Source organism: Chiloscyllium punctatum, chromosome 7 (assembly GCF_047496795.1).
Source record: "Chiloscyllium punctatum isolate Juve2018m chromosome 7, sChiPun1.3, whole genome shotgun sequence".
In the NCBI taxonomy this organism is placed as follows: domain Eukaryota; kingdom Metazoa; phylum Chordata; class Chondrichthyes; order Orectolobiformes; family Hemiscylliidae; genus Chiloscyllium; species Chiloscyllium punctatum.
In genome coordinates, this window is record NC_092745.1 from 71274899 (window position 1) to 71299028 (window position 24130).

A 24130-nucleotide genomic window follows, 5' to 3' on the forward strand; every position below is an offset into this window, starting at 1 on the left:
CATCTTTTGAGTGCAAATTCATCTTTCAAAAGAACTCTTTCTAAACTCTGCAGCCTGAAAAACATTAAAGTTAACAAATTAGAAATCAAAGCTCAAACCTCAAAATTGCTGCAGCTTCAGCAAGTGACTTCCCAGGTGTTGAGGGGAACCTGTGACGCACAAACCATAGCTTGGGTATTCCTGTTCTGCTCGGTTTAAAGTCAGAGTCTTGAACCTCTAATGTATTTCTGCTCTGCCACTCTAACTTTCTCCAGCTTTTAAACTATATAATTGGTATGCATCCAGATTTTCAAATGATTTGGTGTGACAAGTCTTCACTGATAACATCTGTCTCTCTGCTAGTTAACATTCCAAGGTACATTCATCGTCTGCAGGCATGGGTTCCCTCCTCCAAACTCAGAAGGAAGTCCTGGCTCAGAGGGTGGCTAACCACACTGATTGGCCAGCAGTGCTGTAGTACTGACAGCACCACCATGAGTGGTGACCGCTGCTGGTACTACAAGCAGCCCCACCAGTCAAAGACTCAGAGCCAGGATGCAGGGAAGTGCCATGGGGGGTATTGCATCAAGGATGAGATCACAGGCCTCGGTGTAGGAGGTGGGAAAGGGGGTTTGGGAGTTTTGATGGAGAAACCTGGGTGGGGGAGAATCCCAGTCAGGATAGTACCCACTTTTCTTCCCTGAGGGCCAGGCATGAGATTGTCTGAGGAGCCTCCACTGGAATAAGTGCAAGAAGGCCACTGCAGACTCACCTGCCCCTAGCAAAATGGAGCACAGGTTGATGTTAGTGGGGCACCCTCCCAGTAAGTTCTGCCTTGTAGGCAGAGAGTTGAGATCTATTCACAGACCTAAAAATACAATATCACATTCGTTCAATATAGTCAGAGCTTGGCTTACATAGATGAAATACATCAAATTACAGCAATTGTTCCCAAATGGTCCCATCATTGAGATACAAACCAATTGTGCAGCTTAAAAGTTTGAAATATACTGATTTAATCATAATAAGACCAAGCTGCATTGATCAGTTACAGCTTTTAGACCAGGAATCAGAGGGAATTCCTGCAACAAAACCAAAAGTTCAAACCTGAGTATTCGCTCAGTGAGCTTCTTCAGCAGGGGGTTGGGGGGCAGCAGCACACTGTTTGGGGAAGGTGAGTGGTGTATGCTGAAGGTAGGATCGTACATTGAGCAGATGTGTTAGTGAAGAAGAGGGGGAGGGCATGTGTGGGGCAGGGGAAGGGATGTGTGTCAGAGGAGGTGCGTGTGTTGGGAGGGGCGGTGGTGCTTTGAGGAAGTCTCAACATGTTGGCTGGACCTTTAATCCTGGTAGGAAGTAGAATCATTTGTCTAATCTTTTAAAAGAGACTGTATAAATCCTTTTTTCTAAATATTTGCCCTCACTAAACTTTGCTCTGTACCTTTTAATCCTTTGAACATATGTCACATGTGTCACATTAAAATTGATAAACTTTCTAATCAGACTGATGTGATGCTTGATTAATGATGAAGCAAATTAAAACATTAAAGCTCAAAGGTGACACTGATCCCACTGAATGGCAGAACAAACTCGAGGAGCTGAATGGCCTACACCTGTTCCAGTATTCCTACCTGGATTTCCTTTTCCATGATTAGAGAATGCAAACAAAACATAAATCCATAGAGGGGAAACAAGGAAAATGCCCCTCTCCAATAACAAGTTCAGACCAGAATAGGGGTGGATCACTGTTTAATTCTAGATTGTAGCTTTTTTTTGACCTCCTAACTCTATTGTTGGAATATCTCCATTACATTTATTCTATAAAAGCTTACCGGCAAACATAAGCTCAGACACATCCGGTTTTACATGAAGACAGGTGAACAAGGGCATGGGACAAAGACCATCATTTATTTTATCCTTCATCTCACTCATCTTAGAGTTCATTCTCTGCAACAAATCAAAGAATACATTCTAAAAGCATTTATTGCAATCAATAGCTTTCATAGTTAAAAAATGAAGTCCCTCTTCACCAGTGCTTTGAATGTTACATTCATCTCTTCAGTTCAATCAACTGAGCAGAACACTAGGTTCACCCATTTAGGTTTCTTCTCTTAACTCCTGTAACGTCTAGTCTCAGTCAAAACAATGTGTCTCCTGTTCCTGCGTCTTCCCCCTTACTGAAATGGATTTTTAAAATTTGTTCATTCATAAGGTATGGGTAATGTTGACTAGGTCAGTATTTATACTGACCTTCCTTATTTGCTCTTGGTGAGTGCCTTCTTCAACTGCTGCAATCCATGTGGTGTATGTGCTGCAATCCATAGCAACAATAAAGAACTGGCAGATTTAGTTCTAAGTTAGGATGATGTGTGACTTTTGAGAGGAACTTGCAGGTGGGTGTTGTTCCCATGCATGTGCTGTCCTTGCTTTAGGTAGTAGAGCTCAAGGTTGGAAGGTTCTGTTGAAGGAGCCTTTACTAGTTGATGCAGTAAATCTTACAGATAGTACACACTGCGACGATTGTGTTAGTGCTGGAGTGCATGAATATTTAAGGTGGTTTATTGGGTGCTGATCAAGCCAGCTGCTTTGTCCTTGATGGCGCTGAGTTTCTCAATACTGCATCCATCTAGACAAGGGAGATGTATTCCCTCACGCTTCTGACATGTGCCTTGTATTGGTAGACAGGCTTTGTGAAGTCAGGGGTTATTCATTGCTGAATTCTCAATCTCTGCCCTGCTCTTGTAGCCATAGTATTTATATGGCTAGTCCAGTTTCAGTTTCGGGTCAATGATAACCCTCAGAATGTTGAGAGTGAGGGATTTAGTGATGTCAAGGGTTGTTTCTTAGTGGGAATGATGATTGCTTGGCATGAATATTACTTGCCACTTTTCGGCCCACGCCTGGATTGTCCAGATCTTGCTGCATTTGGTCATTGACTGCTTCAGTAGCTGAGGAGTAGCAAATGATGCAGAATTATTGGCGAACATCCCCACGTCTGATCTTATGATGGAGGGAAGGTCACTGACGAAGCAGCTGCAGATGGTTATGAACTCCTGCAGAGATGTCTTGGAGCTGAGATGACTGACCTTGATCAACCACAATTGTCTTTCTCTGTGCCAGGAATAACTCCAACCATAGAACATAGAACATAGAACATAGAAGAATACAGCGCAGTACAGGCCCTTCGGCCCTCGATGTTGCGCCGATCAAAGCCCACCTAACCTACACTAACCCACTATCCTCCATATACCTATCCAATGCCCGCTTAAATACCCATAAAGAGGGAGAGTCCACTACTGCTACTGGCAGGGCATTCCATGAACTTACGAGAGTGGAGAGTGGAGTGTTTACCCCCAATATCCACTGTATCCAGTTTTGCTCAGGCTCCTTGACGCTACAATTGGTCAAATGTGATCGTATGTCAAGTGCAGTCATTCTCGGCTCACCTCTGGAATTTTGTTTTTTTGCCCATGTTGATTGTGGGATTGATCAGCCCTGTCTTTTACATGTTGCTTCAACCATCTGGCATGAAAACAGTTCTATATTGTAACTTCGAACACCTCATTTTGGGACGTGCCTTGCTGCTCCTAGCCTCCCAACTGTATTACACTGTGCTGCTACCTCTGGGGGGGTTTGTCCTGTTGGTGGGACAGATCATTCCCAGGGATAGGGATAGTGCTATCTGGGACATTGTGATAATCACAAAATCATAACTTATGGACAAAGTCAGGCTGTTGCTTGACTCATCTGTGAGACAGCTCTCCCAATGTTGACACTAGCCCCCATACAATAATAAGGAAAATGTTGCTGGGTCTTTGGGACCAAGTTTGTCATTGTTGTTTCCGATATCAAGGCCAATGTTACAGAGTTTATCCATTTGAATTTCTTTTCGAATTTATAACAGCCCAATATAACTAAATGGCTTATTTAGCCATTTCAGAGGGAAGTTAGGAGTTAACAATATTGCTGTGTATCTGAAGTCACATGTAGGATGGCAGATTCTTTCCCTCAGGAACCAGATTCATTTTAATGATAAATACCAATGGTTTCAGGATCACCATTACCAAGATTTACTTTTTTAAAATTCCATATTTATTAATTGATTCAAATTTCATCAGGACAGAATTTTCATCCATGTCCCAGAGAATTAATACAGGCCTCTGGATTATTAATCCAGTCACATTATCACCTTGTTGCCATTTACCCTGAGTGACAAACATAATATATGAAGAAACCATAAGTATTTCAATCTCACTGGGAATGCAAAGATGAACTTCACTCTTGTGCTTAATGCCCAATGCTGGAATTATTTAAGGTATTTGTTTCTTTTCTCCCAGAGTTGAGCTGACTACTAATTGTTACTGTTTTGACTTACTTATGATGTTGGATTGACATTGTGACTATTCAAGGTCTAAACATGTTAAAAGGTCAAATGATTGAAAAAGAAATATAACCACAAATAGATTGTGAGTGTTCTAGGGATTGAGGAGCAGGGTTACTCTGGCACAAATGGCCAATAAAGCCTTAGCTTGAATTAGACCATGAAACAGTACACAAGGAGCACTAAGTGCAGGATTAACTTACTCCCCTCCTGGAAACACTCAACCACAAACAATAATATCCTTGTAAACTAACCAATCAAGTAAACTGCCTCTGCAGGCTATCTTTTAGATGCACTTCAGAAAAAGTAAATCACCACAAATTGAAGCTCTAACAAATCGAAGAACAAGGGAACCAAAGATTTAAACTTCGAAAGGTGAGTGGGTAACTAAAAGACAGATATCCCATAGAACAATTTAAAGAAGAGCAGAGAGTTCTTCAAATCTGATCATCAGCCTTTATCCATTACAACAATTAATACATTTCAGGTGTACTTAATTGTTTATAGCGCATTTTAGGCCATGCTGAGGCCATGACAGGCACTGTATAAACATGTGTTTCTTTCTTTCCCTTAACCAATACCATCAAGACAGATTGACTGGTTATTCATCTCATTTGCTGTTAGTGGGACCTTAGTGTACCCAAAACCCTAACCCTACTGCTGCTCTGTATCAATGGTGACTGCAGTCCATTGGTTGTAACACACTTTGCGCCATTGCCTATTTGTCATGTTTTATCAGGTATACTGGCTGCTCCCACTTTGCCAGTCATCCAGGACTAGGCGATATAAGGTTACTAACCTCCAGCATCAATGACCTTCTTTGGGGCAGTCCAAGGCTCTGGTTCTACATGATGACACTGATGAGATGAAACTCCTGGCCAGATTAGGAGTTACAACATGGATCTTGAATTAACTTGTAAATGAATGCTGTCCCCAGCACAGACCAAGCCACCACCCGACTGGCTGATGCTAATATTTTTACCAAGCAGCATTCCCTGGCAGCCAGTGTTATTAGGATGTCCTTCTCCTGACTGCATTGGGTTCTATCCTGACTCAGTGTTGCTCCCCCTACAAACCACTTGCATCAGACTGATCCAATCATTGACTGGTTCCCTCGTCGCTTCTGTCTCTGTTTGGCTATTGTCTTCATTTACACAAAGGCTGAGGTGATGATCTCAGTATAGTGAAGAACTGGAGGTTTGAACCCACATCTTACTACAATATGGGATGAAACCACCATTCCACTAACAGGCATTCTTGTTCATATTCCATGGTGTAAATAATATAGCTAATCGACTTTCATCATAAATGTTATTATAAGCAGTGCAAATGAATATCAGTCACTGCAACAAAGCCAAGAGTAGAGTTTTCCTGCGAAGGGAAAACAAAGTGTTTGCTTCTGACAGGAAGAGAAGTTCCAGCTATCAATGCCTAGTTTTTACAGACTGATTTGAGTTGCAGAGGAGGACACACTGTGAATGGATGTGGCCTGGCTCTGGCTCAATGGTCTGACAGGAGGGATGTTGGTGAAGCAGACCTTTCTTTCTATTACAATTGAGGTTATCTCTCAGGAATGCATTCGTAACATAATACACCACAGATTAAACTTCGCGTGATGATAAGGTGCAAACTGCACGCAACAATAAAAATGACCAGTCTTCATTTATCTTTGGTCTCTTGGATTGCTCAGATCTTACGTGCGTACTTCAAAATTACACAAATCTGTCTTGACAATCTTAGTTTGACAAATAGTTTTTAGCAATTGTGCAAGTTTGACTGCATAAAATACTTTGATCAGTTTTAGTAAACTAGTTCCTCACTAAGTTGCATTGCTAGAGATTTACTGATGAAAGGGTGGGTGTAATGTCTAATAATAATGATATATCAACATATAATTACAACCCAAGTTATTGCCTTTGGTTTCTTTGTCCCTGTTTGATGATTTAATCAACTATCCCACTATGCTGCTGTTAAAGTGACCTTTGCTCATGTTAAAGACCCTGATACATGGGACAACCAATATGGGTCTGCAGAGAGCGAGAGAGAGAGCGAGAGAAAGAGAGAGAGAGAGAGAGAGAGAGAGAGAGAGAGAGAGAGTGTGTGTGTGTGTGTGTGTGTGTGTGTATCATGCGTTTGATATGTTAAGCATTGAATTGGCTTGGAGTCATGTTTGCCACTCAACTGTTGGGACAGGTGCAGGAAGGAGGCTGGATGTAGGCAGCATTGGGTCTAATCTAAAACACTGGGCAGGAACTATTGCTAAGGATGTCATCCATCCGAGGATGGAAGAAGATGTAAAGAAAAAGACAGAGAGAAAGGAGACCCCCTATGGTCGTTTTGCAGGCACCTTACTGGAGGCACAGCTGAAGTTGTTTATTAAGGAATGAAATATCATATTTGCATCAGAAAGCCTGTCAACTTCACTGAGAGGTTATGGCTGGAGGTAGCACAAAATGTCAACAGAAAATGGGTGGTGAGGAAAGACTGGCCACAGTTCCAGAAGCAATCCTTCTCAGCTCTAGAAAGATTAGTCTAAAGATAGACTCTCAGGTGTTACTGCTCCTGGTCAGCAGAGTTTCAGAAAGACAAGCATCCTGATGTGGGCCCGCAGACATGATAAGTACAGGTGAGAACCCTGATGGGCTCAGAGGCTGGAGTAGAAACAGCAGCAACATTGTGTCTGAAATGTTGTAGGAAGTGAAGAAGGGAGCAGTGAGGGAGGGAGTCTTTATTTAACTGCATCTTTCTTCACTCTGTTGGCCTAAGAGAGCTAAATGCCAGAGTACACATTGGAAATAAGGCTCTCAAAACTAGTGCTGATCATGAAGCAATTGAAAACGGATGCATCTGAGACATTACCTTGAGGAACTCTTGCAGTGATGTTCTGGGGCTAAGATGATTGGCATCCAATAACCATAACCACCTTTATGCTTGGTATGAAACACAACCTATGGCCAAATCTTTCCATGATTCCCACTGACATTGATTTTGACAAGCCCTTTTGATGCCACACTTGGGCAAACATTGCCTTGATATCAGGGGCAGTCACTCTACCTTGACTTCTGGAATTGATCTTGTCTGTCCATGTTTGAACCAAGAGTGTAGGGCTGTACAGGGCGAAACTGAGGACTGCAGATGCTGGAGATTAGAGTCAAGATTAGAGTGGTGCTGGAAAAGCACAGCAGATCAGGCAGCATCTGAGGAGCAGGAAAATCAGGCAGGAGCATTTCTGATGAAGGGATCCTGCCTGAAACTTTGATTTTCCTGCTCCTCGAATGCTGCCTGACCTGCTGTGCTTTTCCACTACCACTTTAATCTTGACTGTAGGGCTGTACAGTTTAGTAGCCCTAGCAGAAACCAAGCTGAATGCTGATGAGTAGATTGTGGCTTGACAAGTGCGTACATTATTTTGCTGGTGATTAAGATCACACTAATAAGGTTGTAGCTGGCCAAATTGGATGTGTTCCATTTTTAGAGGGCAGGACACAATTGGAAAGTTCTCTAAACAGTTGGGTTAATGCCAGTGTCTTACTGGAACAGCTTGGTGGGAGGTAGGGCTGGTTCTAGTGCAGCTCAGAATCACAGAATGATTCGGTGCAGAATTAGATCATTCGGCCCAGTATGTCTGTGCTGGCTCTATTATCTGGTGCCAATCTCCTGTCATTTTGTCATATCGCTACAGCCCATTATGATCCAAAAGCCCTTTTGAATAATTTTATAGTTTACAGGACACCTCTCATTCAGCATGAGTGTATATAATTATTTTACTATGATGCATAGATACAATACACAAAGACTTAAAACTTAATTCTCACAGTTTCAATATATAAAATGTAGATTTAATGAATGAGGAATATAATCAGTAACTCTAAACATGATTTATTTTACAGTTTGGAAAAGACCTTAGAATCGGCATCCTCTTTAGCAGAACAACCTACGGTTTCTGCAGTATTTGATCTTTCATTTAGGTCTGTCCAAACACCAGTGTGTTGACTAAACTGAAAAAAAAGTTCCTATTTAACCTTCTGTTTTTTTCGAGAAATACATTGTAATCGTCAACATGCATTTGGGCTTGTGTTTTGATATTGCGGAATAGGAAATATTCTCAACTTACATTTTGAATCAGCGTTTCGCCAATGAGCATCCCAAACACATCAGTAAAGGTGACAGGTTGCCCTGACCTCTTCTTCTTCCACAGTGCCTCAATGTAACGTCTGATCCTCAAAGGGGTCAGCAGGTACATTGGACTATAACGGACACTTTCCATCAACTCTTTGTTGATTTCGCCGGGTCCTTTTTTTGGGAAGTCAGGGTGAGAATACAATGTTGACATGTACCTGATTGAGAAGGGTGGATGAGAAGGATATGTAAACACAATGATAAAACAAAGGCCTTTCAATGTTATCAAGTTCTCATCCATTCACCACTGGCACCAGTGGCAACAACTTCTCTGTCCCCATCTATCCCAAAGAAAGCAAATTGAAAGAAATCTTCAACCCTTCTTTCATAATATCTGACATGATGTGACAGTGTGCCTTGATGCATTCCTGGGTCATTGGACTTCAGGATCATGGAATAAAATCACGACATGTGCTTGTCTGTCAGATCTAACAATATAATTGGACTGGATAAAATTAAATACAAATATAAGAGAGCAGAATTAAAAAGCTAAAGCTTCAAAATTAATGTTCATAGCTTCCAGCTTTACCGGCACCAACATGAATTGTCCAACTTACTTGGAGGGCTATGTGCATGAGATGTGAATCCACAAAGGAAAATACAACAACAACTATTTGAAACCTTTGCCTTAGGATTTTATAAATATCTTTTAAATCACCTCTCAGATACTACCTATCCAGGGTGAAAACATGCACTTTGAGATCCCTCTCAGTACTTGTGGCCATAGCTAAATTTTAGAAAGTACTTCTGGACATCAGTATACTTGGCCTGTATTGCTCAGAATGGTTCAATGGACCCAGTATGCCTTTAATGTTTTGCCCAGTGGTCAATCTTCATGCATGATCTTAAATGTTGTGTATTAATTGGCTTTTTGGCATGCGGTGCTCATCAACGTATTTTCTGTCTATCTTTGTCGCATCTCCAAATGTAGCCATTGTGACTTTGATCTACTCAATCCAGTGATTGATGTAAATTGTGAAAAGGTGAAGGCCCAGCACAGACCCCTTGTCACTCATCACATCTTATCAGCTGAAAACAATCCATTTGCATGTAATCAATTTTCTATAAATAATCTTCTATCCAGTCTATGAAAACAGGAAGTGCTGAAGAAACTCAACAGTTCTAATAATATCTGTGGAGAGAGAGAATTATGTTTCTAGGCTAAAATGATACTTCTTCAAAAAACTGGAAACTGAACTCAAAACATTAACTCGGTTTTTCTCTCCACAGCTGTTTCCAGACCTGCTGAGTTTCTCCAGAATTTTCTGTTTTTATTTCAGATTTCCAGCATCCACAATGCTTTGCGGTTGCTTGACTATTCTATCTGTGCTACTATGTCAGCCCCGACACATGAACTCAGACTTTGTGCAATAATCTTTGATGTGGTACCTTATCAAATGCTTTTTGGTAATCTAAATACAGAGCATCAATTGGGTTCCCTTTATCCATAGCACATGCTACTCCTTCAACACTCCTTTAAATAATTCCAATAAAATTGTAAGGCAAAAGTTTCCTTTTACAAACCATCCTAACTGCTCCCATTCACCTTGGTTTTTCCAAGTGTCTAGTTATAACCTCCTTAATGTTTGATTTTAATACCATTTCCTACATTGACAGACATCAAGCTAATTGGGTCATTGTTCCTTATGTTCTGACTCCCTACCTTCTTAAATAGAGGTATTATATTTGCAACATTATCATTTGATGGAATGTTTCCAGAATTAATTAAATTTTATAAACTTGACACCAAAACATTTACTGCCTCATTAGCTACCTCTTAAGGTCCTAGTGTGAAGTCCAGGAGGACTCAAAGACTTATCCGTTCACAGCTCAATGTGTTCAGTCCTGCTTCCCGACTGATTATAATTTCTTCAAGTTCCTCTCTTCCTTCAACCTCCTGATTCACAGGAATGATGGTCTTAACTTATTTACTTTAAGATGATCAATACTGCCTTCTATTAATTTCCCTGCTGAGATCAGCTTAAACTGCATTGAGAAAGGATCAAACCCCTGTCAAGCTAGATCTTCGTGGAGTCAGGGAGACTATGAGGATTTTTAAAAATGAAGGGCAGGATTCAAATCTGGAAACTCCAGCCCATTCCCAGTGCCAGGTCCATTGTGGGAATAAGCATTCCCAAACCCATGCATTTTTTTTGTGGAGATAGGTGAACTTTTTAAGGACTCACTGTTCACAGTCCCTTAGACGCATCATTATCCATAGTCAGGATGTGGGAATCTTTTCAAAGATAATATTTTAATCACTTATTCTACCCCCTTTCCTATTATAATTTAATGATCCTTCATATCCTCATTGTCAACCCATAGCATTCTACTTCCATAGCTCATTCAAGCATTATACCCTTTAATAGAATGAATGAATGCTATAGTAACAAGGGCATATGTGGAAATGCTGAAAACGTTCAACTTCTCTACAAGCCTGCTGTTCCTACAGTCCTATAAAAGTGTCAATCAACCAAATATTTGAAGTGTCAATAGCAAAAACTATAAGCACTTGACATTTCTTCATCTTGTTTAGTTGAACATTGAGCCAATGGCAAGTAGGTCCAAAGGAAAATGTTTTCAATCGAGATTTGCTTTTCCTGGTGTGCCCTTGTTCAAGAGACTAATGGATATCTGGACTCTTGTGAAGGCTCATTAAGCTAGCCTGTGACAGCTGGCTCAGTGCCAGCATGCAACAGTATTGCACCATCTTGCCAAGCAACTTTTGCTGAGATGGGCATGCTGAGCCAAGAAAACTCCTAACCCCACTGCCTACCCTTAATATGAAACTCTAGCTCATAACCCCTGATCTGAACATCTTACAATGATTCTGGATATTGACTTTTTGCCTCAGGAACAGGGAGGGGCTTGAAGTTTCTAACAGCTTACACAATAAAACTTTATTGATTGGACAATGTCGATAAAGAACTCTTGTTGATGGAACTTACCAAGTGGAACCAGAGAGCCCTGCGATATAAGTTGCACAATCAAAAACTCCAGATTCCATCAATGCCTTCATAACACCAGCAAACCCAACCATCGCTCGAAAGCCTCCTCCAGAACCCAGAATAGCTATTGTTGGTACCTGAAATAGAAAAGAGAAATATCATACTCCAGACACCATATGAAGGACAATTCCAGGCTGTTACCTTATAAAACAAAGCAGACTTTAACTATGTGATGAAACAACTGACCATCAGTAACTCGATGAGTTTTATTCTGCATTTAAATACTGCTCATTACACTTATGATTTAATGTTCATTTTTGTGATATTTATATATAAATATTTAAGTAAGGAGCTACAGGGAGAGAAGATTCAATTTAGATCTGTGGGAGTTAAAGCATTGCATGAAGTGTCTGTCATATATTATAGATGGGACTATCATCTGAGCATCAGCGGTCAGAAGTTCAGATCTTACTTCACAGAGTAGAGCATACCACTCTGCCTGACAGTTCAATGAAGTATTGAAGGAACACAGCACTGTTAAAGGGATTGCCTTTGGATGAAACGCTAAACAGAGGGCTTTTCTGCCAATTGGACCAAAAGATCCAATAGCACTGTTCAAAGAAGGGGAGACAAGTTTCCCCAGCAACTTGACCAATATTTATCCCTCGACCAAGAGACTGAGAAACATCACTGGATCATTTATTTTGTTGGTGTTTGTGTGAGATTTTTGTCCATACTTCTGTATTCATAAGCATTCTAGAATAATGGCCACTGTGAAATTTCAAATAGTTCTGCAAAATAGCTACTTGTGGTTTTAAAAAAAAAACAACTTAAATGTGTTTTGTTCACAGTCTGAGAGTGATTAGACTTTATAAGTGGTTATTTGGCTGTGATTCACTTTGAAAAGGATTAAAGCCTTTATTAAAGTCTTTCTTTTAAGAAATCTCACTGACCAGAAGCCTGTGATAGGAGCCTAATGACAGGCTCCACATAACGTGAAGTTACCTGGAATACAGAATTGGACAGGTAATAAAATCTACCCATCCCATCAGTTGTTTGATAAACACAACGCTTTAATCCATAAAACAGACCTGTGAGAAAAATTATAGCTCATGATATATAAGGGGCAGTAGCAACATACATACAAAATTGGCATAGTGATAGGAAACAGACAGTAATGGTTAATGGATATTTTTAGGCTGCAGGAAGGTTTGTAGTGGAGCTCCCTGGGGGTTGGTGTTGGGACCCTTTCATTTCCTGATCTGGATCTTAGTTAGCAGGCGATAATATCTAAGTTTGCAGACAACACAAAACGTGAAAGCATTGCAAACTGTGAGGGTAGTGTGGAATTCCAAAAGGACATTGACAAGTTGGGGGATGGGTGGACAGGTGGCAGATGAACTTGAATGCAGTTTGGTCAGAAGAACTTTGGAATACAGAATACAGTGTACAGTGTACAAACTTAAAGAAGACTCAGGAGCAGAGGGACTTGGGTGTAAATGTGCACAGATCATTGATAGTGGCAGGGCACATGGAGAATGCAGTTAATAAAGCATACGATGTTCTTAGCTTTATTAATAAGGGCATAGAGTGCACGAGCAGGAAGATGACACTAAATGTTTACATAACACTTGTTAGACCTCACTTAGAGTACTGTGTATAGTTGTGAGAAAGATGTGAATGCATCGGAGAGAGTGCGGAAGCGGTTTACAGGAACAGGCCCCAGAAGTGAGAAACCTCAGTCATGGTGATGGATTGAAGAAGTTGGGACATGTTCTTCATGGAGAGAAGGCAGAGAGCAGCTTCAATAGAGTTTTCAAAGCCAACAGCGGGTTGGAGAGAGTAGATAGGAAGAATCTGTTCCCACTTTTAAAAGAGAAAAAAAACAAAAGAGCACAGTTTTAAAGTGATGTTTAAGTGAAGTAGGGTTAATGTGAGAACAAAACCAATTTTGCACAGTGAGTAGTTAGGCATGGTCTGCATTGCTTGGAAATGTGATGGAGGCAGGCTCAATTAAGGCATTCAAGAGGAGAATGGATGGTTCTTTGAATAGAAATAGTATGCTGGGATAAATTGGCTTGAGGTAACAGAACTGGTGCAGGCAGGATGGGCTGAATGGCCTCCTTCTGCACCTTTATAGCCCTATGATTCGGTAATAATGAATGCCAATTGCCAGCCTAGATGCCATTAATGTGGTCATGTTCTCCAGAAATAAACAGATTCCATCACATCCTGAGACTGTACCTCCCGTATTGATTGCGGTGCATTCATGGAATTTGTTGGACCTAAGAGCTTCTTAATTCCTTGCATGGCTTTTTCTCTTCTCGTTTGTCTGAATGACTTCTCCTCATTGCACAGTGCCATACTGAATCTCAGATCAGCTGAAGAACTGGAAACAAAATGAAGGGATTGCAATGAGATTGATTACAAAAAGACACTGAAGATTGAAAAAGTTGCAGTACAAGCTTTTAAATTCCATCAAAACTACAAGCGAGAACTTGAATGGTTTACATAGAACATAAAACAGTACAGCACAGTATAGGCCCTTCGGCCCACGATGTTGTGCCGAACATTTATCTTAATCTAAGATCAACCTATACACCCCTCAATCTACTGCCGTCTATGTGCTTGTCGAGCAATCACTTAAATGTCTCTAATGTCTCTGACTCTATTACCACCACTCTCTGCGTAAAGAACCTACCTCAGGCGACTGACTGTGTGGAGTTTGCACATTCTCCCCGTGTCTGCGTGGGTTTCCTCCGGGTGCTCCGGTTTCCACCCACAATCCAAAGATGTGCAGGTCAGGTGAATTGGCCATGCTAAATTGCCCGTAGTGTTAGGTAATGGGTAAATGTAGGGGTATGGGTGGGTTGCGCTTCGTGGACTTGTTGGGCCGAAGGGCCTGTTTCCGCACTGTAATGTAATCTAATCTAATCTGCCCTATACCTTCCTCCAATCACCTTAAAATTATGACCCCTCATGACAGCCATTTCTGCCCTGGGGAAAAAGTCTCTGGCTATCTACTCTATTTATGCCTCTCATTACCTTGTACACCTCTATCAAGTCACTTCTCTCCCATTTTCTCTCCAGTGTGAACTCTCTTCATAAGACAAGCCCTCCAATCCAGGCAGCATTCTGGTAAATTTCCTCTGCACCCTCTCTAAAGCATCTACATCCTTCTTATAATGAGACAACCAGAACTGGATACAATATTCCAAGTGTGGTCTAACCAGGGTTTGGTAAAGCTGCAGCAAAGCCTCACGGCTCTTAAAATCAATCCCCCGTTAATGAAAGCCGAAGCACCATATATCTTCTTAACAACCCTATCAACTTGGGTGGCAACTTTAAGGGATCTATGTACATGGACCCCAAGATCTGATGTTCCTCCACATTGCCAAGAATCCTAACTTTAACCCTGTATTCAACATTCAAATTGACCTTCCAAAGTGAATCATTTTGCATTTACCCAGGTTGAACTCTATCTGCCACTTATGTTGTAGCCTGCAACAGCCCTCGACATTATCTACAACACCACTGACCCTTGTGTCATCAGGAAACATACTAACCCACCCTTTTCCTTCTTCATCCAAATCATTTATGAAAACTACAAAGAGCAGAGGCCCAAGATCAGATCCCTGCGGGACATCACTGAGCACTGACCTCCAGGCAGAATACTTTCCATCCACTGTCTACTTTAAGCCAGCCAATTCTGTATCCAGACAGCCAAATTTACCTTTTTCCCATACCTCCTAATTTTCTGAATGTGCCTACTGTGGCGAACCTTATCAAATGCCTTACTGAAATCCATATACATCACATTCACTGCTTGACCTTCATCAACTTGTCTTGTCACAACCTCAAAGAACTCAATCAGGCTTGTGCAGCATGATCAGCTCTCACAAAGTAATGCTGACTATCTTTAATCAAGCCATGTTTTTCCAAATAGTCATAAATCCTATCTCTCAGGATCATTTCCAGTACCTTGCTTACCACAGATGTAAGACTGACTGGTCTGTAATTCCCAGGGATTTCCTTATTCCCTTTCTTGAACAGAGGAAGAACACTCGCCTCTCTCCAATCAGCCAGTTCTACTCCCGTGGAGAGTGAGGATCCAGAGATGCAGCAATCTCATTCTTCACTTCCTGTTACTTTGTTTTTAGATACTACTGGAGGCTCAACTGACTCCAACAGCAGTCTCATTTTAATGCATTTTCAAAAACACCTAATTTTGTGAGAAGAAATGAATTCCTAGACAACTGTTAAAAATGCTAACTTATCTCGATATCCTGAAAGCATAACAACATTCTAAAAGCAAAACACACCAACATCCACATCATCAAAGCATAGCACTGATGACCAAGTGATCACTGCATCAGGTTACTCGTTGGTGAATGGCCAGCTACAGTAATAATCATATACCCATTGTTGAAAGCACACATTCGTGTGGAAAATAACTAATTCTGGAAAAGGCAGATGAGATTTGAAAAACAATTAATGAGGTGAAAAGAGATGGAAAGCATTCCATGGGCACATAAGAAACAAAAGGGAAACTAAGACAACTGTGAGGGAGACTCCAGGTAACTGCAATGAAATGACTGAAATATTGAACTATTGAACTCTGCCTCAGTTTTTACAAGAAGTCTAAAAAGGCAGGTATGATGTTGAGGATCAAAATGGATATCAAGGGATTTAAAATAGAAAGAGGAAAAATGATTGATAAAGTGAACAATCTGCATGGGGGCTAAATCCCTAATTCTTGATGGTTTTTACTTCTGTTCACTGAAGGAAGCTAAGGATAGTGCAGCGGTGGCAATGACATCAATACAGAAGGGGAAGTGCTGGAGGAATGGTGAAGTAGCCCACATTATTCCAATATTTAAAACAAGAGGCAGTTAGCTTAACAGTTAACATCACTGATAACAAAGATTTTGGAATCTTTTCTCAAATATAAAAAAAGTTTCAAAAGTGCACACTGAGCACTCAATTCCCCTACAAGGCTTGAAGAAGGAATAAGGGGCTCACTAATGCCCAGACAATGATCACACATCTCCATGGAGCCTCTTCAAGAATTGCATCATTATACCTACAGTGTGGAAACAGGCCCTTCGGCCAACAAGTCCACAGTGACCCTCTGAAGAGTAACCCACCCAGACCCATTCCCCCACCCTAATATCCTTTATTTACCCCTGACTAATGCACCTAACCTACACATCCCTGAACACAGTGGGTAATTTAGCATGGCTAATTCACCTAGCCTACACATTTTTGGATTGTGGGAGGAAACCAAAGCACCCAGAGGAAACCCACTCAGACATGGGGAGAGTGTGCAAACTCCACACAGACAGTCACCTGAAGCTGAAATTGAACCCGGGTCCTTGGTGCTGTGAGGCAGCAGTGCTGATCACTGAGCAACTGTGCAGCCCTGCAGAGTAAGAGTTGGTCATACCACTTAGCAAGTAAGGAAGTAAATTAAAGTCACCATAATCCCAGATGACTAGAGGACTTCTCTCTCATTAGAGAGAGATAACTAACTGGTGGTAGTTTAACCTGAGAGTCACTACACTTCAGGCAAGGGGAGAGGTTGAGAAGGACTTTCATGGTGACCTCAGCTGGTGCGAGAATTGAACCCATGCTGTTGGCATTATTCTGTATCACTAACCAGCCATTCAGCCAGCTGCAGTGAGTGTGGAACACTGATTTGACTATAGCAATGTCATTTTCAACCTTGATACCCCAGCCAAAGTATTTTAAATGGAATATGCTTCAAGCAGCAGGAAGGACCACAACTACTTTCAGGTTAGTTGCTAATTGATATTTGTCAGGGCTTGTAGAACTGCTGTGCATTTCCTACTGTTACTTAAAAATAAATAAAGTCAAGAACAAGTGGTGTGCAAATGGTGAAGTCTTGGCTTCTTCAAGGTTTCTGATCAAGCACATTTATTCCCAGTTATTAGAACTGCGCTGACCACCCACACCCTTATCAGCATTGAGGCAGGGAGACCAAGCAGCAGCAACACAGATACTAGGACAAGCTACTCCCAGAGGGAGTGGCAGTGGGGGGTTGGTGGAAAAGGGCTGTCAGCAAGAGACCATATCCACTCAGAGTCTTCACAAAGCATTTCTCTTATTGAGCAGCAACTTTACCAGTGGCTGTGAAGCTAATCATGGCATGAATTTTTTCATAGCCTTTCAGCTGAAGCCCATTTTTGTCAGTCCTGGGTTTTCTATACGATGTGGTACAGGGAAAGTGATAGGCCAGGAGAGGGAAGTACATTGGCTGCTTCTCCCTGGTCAGACAGAACAAACAGTGTGCATGTGGCAACACAGTGGGCTTTCCAGTGCTGCAGGGAACCACTGACTGCACAATGGCATCGACATGTTATGACATGATGTAACATTATAGACATAAGCTCCTTGCTAATTCATCTGCTCAATATTACTTGAAGCTTGGTACTCTAAGAAGGTGAATTAGTTCATCCTCAATGGCTTCAGCCTGGTACCAGCCTCAGTCAAAGCCATCTAATGAGGGGGAGCATCTTCTTCTTCAAGGGAGTGAGGACTTGTATCTGAGCCTGTATTTTGTCCATTATATTCTGAGCCTGTTACTTTGCACCTTTTTGTCTAAGAAGAGAGAGGGAAATATGCCAGCCAATGTTTGGGCAATTTGCCTGCTGCCATTGTCGAACTGCCAGTGTTGCAAATTGTGAGTGTGTGGCTTACAGCAACACTGAGGGTAAACTGAGACTCAGAATGAGTCAAACCTGATCAAAGGTAAGTAGGTGAAGGGAATATGGGAAACAGAACAGTATTTAAGGCTACGATTTGGTTATGGCATTTGTATGTGCACTCAAGGCATTGATCAACCATGTGCATTGAGTGTACTCCTTTTGGTACCACACCCAGCTCCATTGGACAGCACTGATACCCTCAACAGCAAGGATTAGCTGCTCCCATTGCCTTTACAATGGTTTTCCAGAGGGTCTCCTGATTCGATGGTAGAGAGCCTTTCTCCTGTTTTTATCTCCTGTATCCCCAGGCCCTCGAAAACTGTAGCTGACAAACTCAGAGTATGCTCTTTGTTCTGTTGACATTGACATTTCTTCTTGCTTCAAAGGTCTTTTCTATACACTTCCAATACCTACTGCAGCCAGTGGGCTAGAGTTAGGGGGAAGTTTCCCCTTGCTGAGGTTTCCTGTAAGTCAACTGAACCAGGCTGCACGAGGTTGGAGTGCTGCCTTTATTGGCAGGAGTAGCAGTAGTTGAATTACTTGTCGCAATCCCTGTGTCTGAATTGGGCCTGACCAATTCTTCTCGCTGTGGGTTTTCCTATGTAACCATCCCAGTGTAGCAACATCATTTCGTCAAAGGCTGACTGTGGCATGAATCTGAGAGACTGATCCCTCACAGCAGTTCCTGTTACAACCTCTTCTGCTGAAGTCATGACAGTGGAGCAAAAGCTGGTACTTAAAATTCCAGCTCCAAGGTTTGTTTTCGTCAACTCATTTGTTGTTGTCCTTGAAGTTGTTTAAACTTAATCAACTAAATCTGGGACCTGACAGTTAACATTTTGCTAAACTAATCCCTTGCATCTTCTATTTTGATGACTTTTCCCAAACTCCTGATTTTTAAATGGAGGAATGTATCTCTTTCACTATCCCTCACACAGTCACAATATTACACCCCATCTTCCTCCCTTCCCCACTCTCACCTTCTTACTCACCCCAGAGCCAGTTTCCCCAGTTCATTCCCTTATTTAATTCCTAGTCTCTCTTGCTATCTTCTGACTTCCTTCTGCCTTTTTCAATCTCCTCCATCTATTAATTTGCCTCATCTTCTCACTGCCCTCCCCAATACCCTGTTTCCTAACACCCACCCATCCACCACATCTCTCATCTCATGCAAAACTGTTCCTCATTGGCAGTCTCCATAAGAATACTTATTCGCCACACATAGGAAATCTTATAATGAAGACGAAACGTAAGACTTCAAGCTTACAACCGAATTAAATCCAACCACCTTGTTTAACTCTATCCTTCTCCACCCCATAACTACACATGCATTCATTCTCAAGGAAATCGATTATATGATGTAATGGCCCAATTTTCTCAGCTGCCTCTCCAAAGGACACAGTCCTAGTCTGCAAAATTGCCTTTTGATTCTTCACTAACATGCTCAACCCTACATTTCTCACGCAAGCCTACACACTGGATGTCAACAGGTGATTTCACCGAGAGAGAAGTTAAATACAAGGCATTGAAATCAGTCTAAAAGAGCAAGCTCAATGCACCTTGAAATACTTCCCTGTCCTTTCAAAAGATTCACCTCCTTCATTGAGCACAAGCTAGAATTTCCACACAGTTTTCTTAATATCCTGCTGTAATTTCAGCAGAAACCCTGGAGAAACAGCAGAAATGTTCCTTTTGGTTGCTTCCTCAGAGTCTCTGTTGCCTTTTTGCCCCAGTTACAGCCTGAGATCAGAGATCTATCATGAAAGCCACTAGGACTAAAAACTTCAGCTTTATCAGAATACATACCAAACTTCTAAGTACATGTCCAAAAAGACTGTAGTCACCTGGAAAAGATGAAATGAAATGATTAGTACGAAGACAGTGGTGCAGTTCCACAGTCACCTATCACAACTCAGCTGGATTCCAAACTGTTACGCCGAAATGAACAAAATCATAATTGTTTTAAAATGGTCAGCCCACCTTCTGAAAATTGTTGCTTCCAAACTGGCGCATAAATTGGGACAGTAGGTCCTGACACGCTATTCCATCACAAAATGCATCAGAAGCATGCTCAATACCCAACACTCTCACAGAGAGAGTTTCTAATGGGAGTCACTCAGAAGTAATTGAGACTGGGACACTGCCTGAGGAGATTTCATTTTCAGAGATCAGCCCTTTACTGCTGCTCAATCTGAAATCTGAAAGTTCAGTAGAGTAGGAATTGACCTTACAAGCTACAAGTCTTTATTGATAATGTTAGCTCTTCATTTGACTCCATTATTTAGAAACAGCCTCTGACCATTACTGTTCCCCCACAAACAACCCCACCCCTGAATGTGGATCCATCGAGAGCTGAAGCCTGGATGCACAGTCATCTGAAACAAGAAATAATTAATGTGCGGAAACTGTGAAACAGACCTGAAGAATAAATGATTTGGATGTGAATCATAGGAAGTATGTCAGTAAGTTTGCAGATGACACCAAAATTGAAGGTGTAGTGGATAGTGAAGAAGGTTACCCTAGAGTACAAGAGGATCATGATCAGGTGGACCAATGGGCTGAGGAGTGACAAATTTAGGTTTTGATTTAGATAAGTCTGAGATGTTACATTTTGGAAAGGCAAACCAGGGCAGGACTTATACACTTAATGGTAAGGTCCTGGGGAGTGCTGCCGAACAAAGAGACCTAGGGGTGCGGGTGCATAGTTCCTTGAAAGTGGTCTCACAGGGAGACAGGGCAGTGAAGAAAGCAGTTGGTACGCTTGACTTCATTGACCTGTGCAGAGTAAAAGATTTGGGACATCACGGTGCAGCAGTACAAGACATTAGTGAGGTCACTTTTAGAATACTGTGTTCAATTCTGGTCTACCTGCTATAAGAAGGATGTTGATAAACTTGAAAGGGTTCAGAAAGATTTACAAGGATGTTGCCAGGACTGGATGGTTTGAGTTATAGGGAGAAGCTGAATGGGCTGGGGCTTTTTTCCCTGGAGGTTGGAGGCTGAGGGGTGGTCTTGTAAAGCTTTATAAAATCATGAGGGGCACGGATAGGGTGAATAGCCAAGGTCTTTTTCCAAGGGTAGACAAGTCTAAAACTAGAGAGCATAGATTTAAGATGAGAGGGGAAAGATTAAAAAAGATCTAAGGGGCAACCTTTTCACACAAAGGGTAGTGTGTATGGAATGGACTGCCAGAGAAGGTGGTGAAGGCTGGTGTAATGACAACATTGAAAAGGTATCTATATCAGTACACAAATAGGAAGGGGTTAGAACGATATGACCAAATGTTGGCAAATGGGATGAGGTCAGTTCGGGATGTCTGGTTGGCATGGATGAGTGAACTGAAGGGTTTGTTTCCATCCTGTACAACTCTGAATCTAATTAGTTATATTTGCGTTGAATTATTGAGCAACGTTTTTATGGCTGAAACCTACGAGAGAGTACCTGTGGGCATCAGGACTGGCTTTTAAATTTGCTTTGTACATACACATCAGGATAAAACAATTCCATGACAAGATTCTCTGCGACAGCTTTAAACAGAAAGGATATAAGGGGATTGATTTTTCTATGGTTTTTTTCTCTAGTGGCTATGTTTGCTGACACCAGCTTGTGTGCTATGTGCTATTTTAAATCACATGTTCGCAGATTACCCTGGGGGGATGTGGCCAGAGTGGGGAGAGAGAGAGATTGGGGCAGGATGGGAGGAGGGGAGAGGGGGAGGGAGAGAGAGAGAGAGACAGATAGAATAAGGGCAGGGTTGGAGGAGGGGAGAGAGAGGTCAGGAGCAGGGTAGGAGGAGGGGAGAGAGAGAGATCAGGAGCAGGATGGGAGGAGGGGAGAGAGAGATCAGGATCAGGGTGGGAGGGAGGGAGCGAGAGATAAGGAGCAGGGTGGGGGGGGGGAAGAGAGAGATCAGGATCAGGGTGGGAGGGAGGGAGAGAGAGATAAGGAGCAGGGTGGGGGGGGAGAGAGAGAGATCAGGATCAGTGTGGGAGGGAGGGAGAGAGAGATCACGAGCAGGGTTGGGGGGGGAGAGAGAGATCTGGAGCAGGGTAGGAGGAGGGGAGAGAGAGATCAGGATCAGGGTGGGAGGGAGGAGAGAGAGAGATCAGGATCAGGGTGGGAGGAGGGGAGAGAGAGATCAGGATCAGGGTGGGAGGGAGGGAGAGAGAGATCACGAGCAGGGTTGGGGGGGGAGAGAGAGATCTGGAGCAGGGTGGGAGGGAGGGAGAGAGAGATCAGGATCAGGGTGGGAGGGAGGGAGAGAGATCAGGATCAGTGTGGGAGGGAGGGAGAGAGAGATCAGGATCAGTGTGGGAGGGAGGGAGAGAGAGATCACGAGCAGGGTTGGGGGGGGAGAGAGAGATCAGGAACAGGGTGGGAGGAGGGGAGAGAGAGAGATCAGGATCAGGGTGGGAGGGAGGAGAGAGAGATCAGGAGCAGGGTGGGAGGGAGGGAGAGAGAGATCACGAGCAGGGTTGGGGGGGGGGAGAGAGAGATCTGGAGCAGGGTAGGAGGATGGGAGAGAGAGATCAGGATCAGGGTGGGAGGGAGGGAGAGAGAGATCAGGATCAGGGTGGGAGGAGGGGAGAGAGAGATCAGGATCAGGGTGGGAGGGAGGGAGAGAGAGATCAGGAGCAGGGTGGGGGGGAGAGAGAGATCAGGAGCAGGGTGGGGGGGGAGAGAGAGATCAGGAGCAGGGTAGGAGGAGGGGAGAGAGAGATCAGGATCAGGGTGGGAGGGAGGGAACGAGAGATCAGGAGCAGGGTGGGAGGGAGGGAGAGAGAGATCAGGATCAGGGTGGGAGGGAGGGAGAGAGAGATCAGGATCAGGGTGGGAGGGAGGGAGAGAGAGATCAGGAGCAGGGTGGGGGGGAGAGAGAGATCAGGAGCAGGGTGGGGGGGGAGAGAGAGATCAGGAGGAGGGGAGAGAGAGATCAGGATCAGGGTGGGAGGGAGGGAGAGAGAGATCAGGATCAGGGTGGGAGGGAGGGAGAGAGATCAGGATCAGTGTGGGAGGGAGGGAGAGAGAGATCAGGATCAGTGTGGGAGGGAGGGAGAGAGAGATCACGAGCAGGGTTGGGGGGGGGAGAGAGAGATCAGGAACAGAGTGGGAGGGGAGAGAGAGAGATCAGGATCAGTGTGGGAGGGAGGGAGAGAGAGATCAGGAGCAGGGTGGGGGGGGAGAGAGAGAGATCAGGATCAGGGTGGGGGGGGAGAGAGAGAGATCAGGATCAGGGTGGGAAGGGGGGAGAGAGAGATCAGGATCAGGGTGGGGGGGGAGGGAGAGAGAGATCAGGATCAGGGTGGGAGGGAGGAGAGAGAGATCAGGAACAGGATGGGAGGAGGGGAGAGAGAGAGATCAGGATCAGGGTGGGGGGGGAGAGAGAGAGATCAGGATCAGGGTGGGAAGGGGGGAGAGAGAGATCAGGAGCAGGGTGGGAGGGAGGAGAGAGAGATCAGGAACAGGGTGGGAGGAGGGGAGAGAGAGATCACGAGCAGGGTGGGAGGGAGGGAGAGAGAGATCAGGATCAGGGTGGGAGGGAGGGAGAGAGAGATCAGGAGCAGGGTGGGAGGAGGGGAGAGAGAGATCAGGATCAGGGTGGGGGGGAGGGAGAGAGAGATCACGAGCAGGGTTGGGGGGGGAGAGAGAGATCAGGATCAGGGTGGGAGGGAGGGAGAGAGAGATCAGGATCAGGGTGGGGGGGGAGAGAGAGATCAGGATCAGTGTGGGAGGGAGGGAGAGAGAGATCAGGAGCAGGGTGGGAGGGAGGGAGAGAGAGATCAGGATCAGGGTGGGGGGGGAGAGAGAGAGATCAGGATCAGGGTGGGAAGGGGGGAGAGAGAGATCAGGATCAGGGTGGGGGGGGAGGGAGAGAGAGATCAGGATCAGGGTGGGAGGGAGGAGAGAGAGATCAG

The 24130-nt window shown here is 43.4% G+C and overlaps 1 protein-coding gene across 5 annotated transcripts in view; it reads right to left on the bottom strand.

Moving 5' to 3' along the window:
• Nucleotides 1–24130, bottom strand: part of LOC140479789 (cytosolic phospholipase A2-like) — a 141234-nt gene that overhangs the window by 45313 nt on the left and 71791 nt on the right. For all 5 annotated transcript variants that reach the window (XM_072573954.1, XM_072573956.1, XM_072573955.1 and 2 more), the window contains 5 exons: nucleotides 20022–20059; nucleotides 13732–13876; nucleotides 11488–11624; nucleotides 8475–8697; nucleotides 1812–1926 (listed from right to left, as the gene is read on the bottom strand). In XM_072573954.1, coding sequence (XP_072430055.1) covers nucleotides 1812–1926; nucleotides 8475–8697; nucleotides 11488–11624; nucleotides 13732–13876; nucleotides 20022–20059 — 658 coding nt within the window. The remainder of the gene's footprint in view (nucleotides 1–1811; nucleotides 1927–8474; nucleotides 8698–11487; nucleotides 11625–13731; nucleotides 13877–20021; nucleotides 20060–24130) is intronic.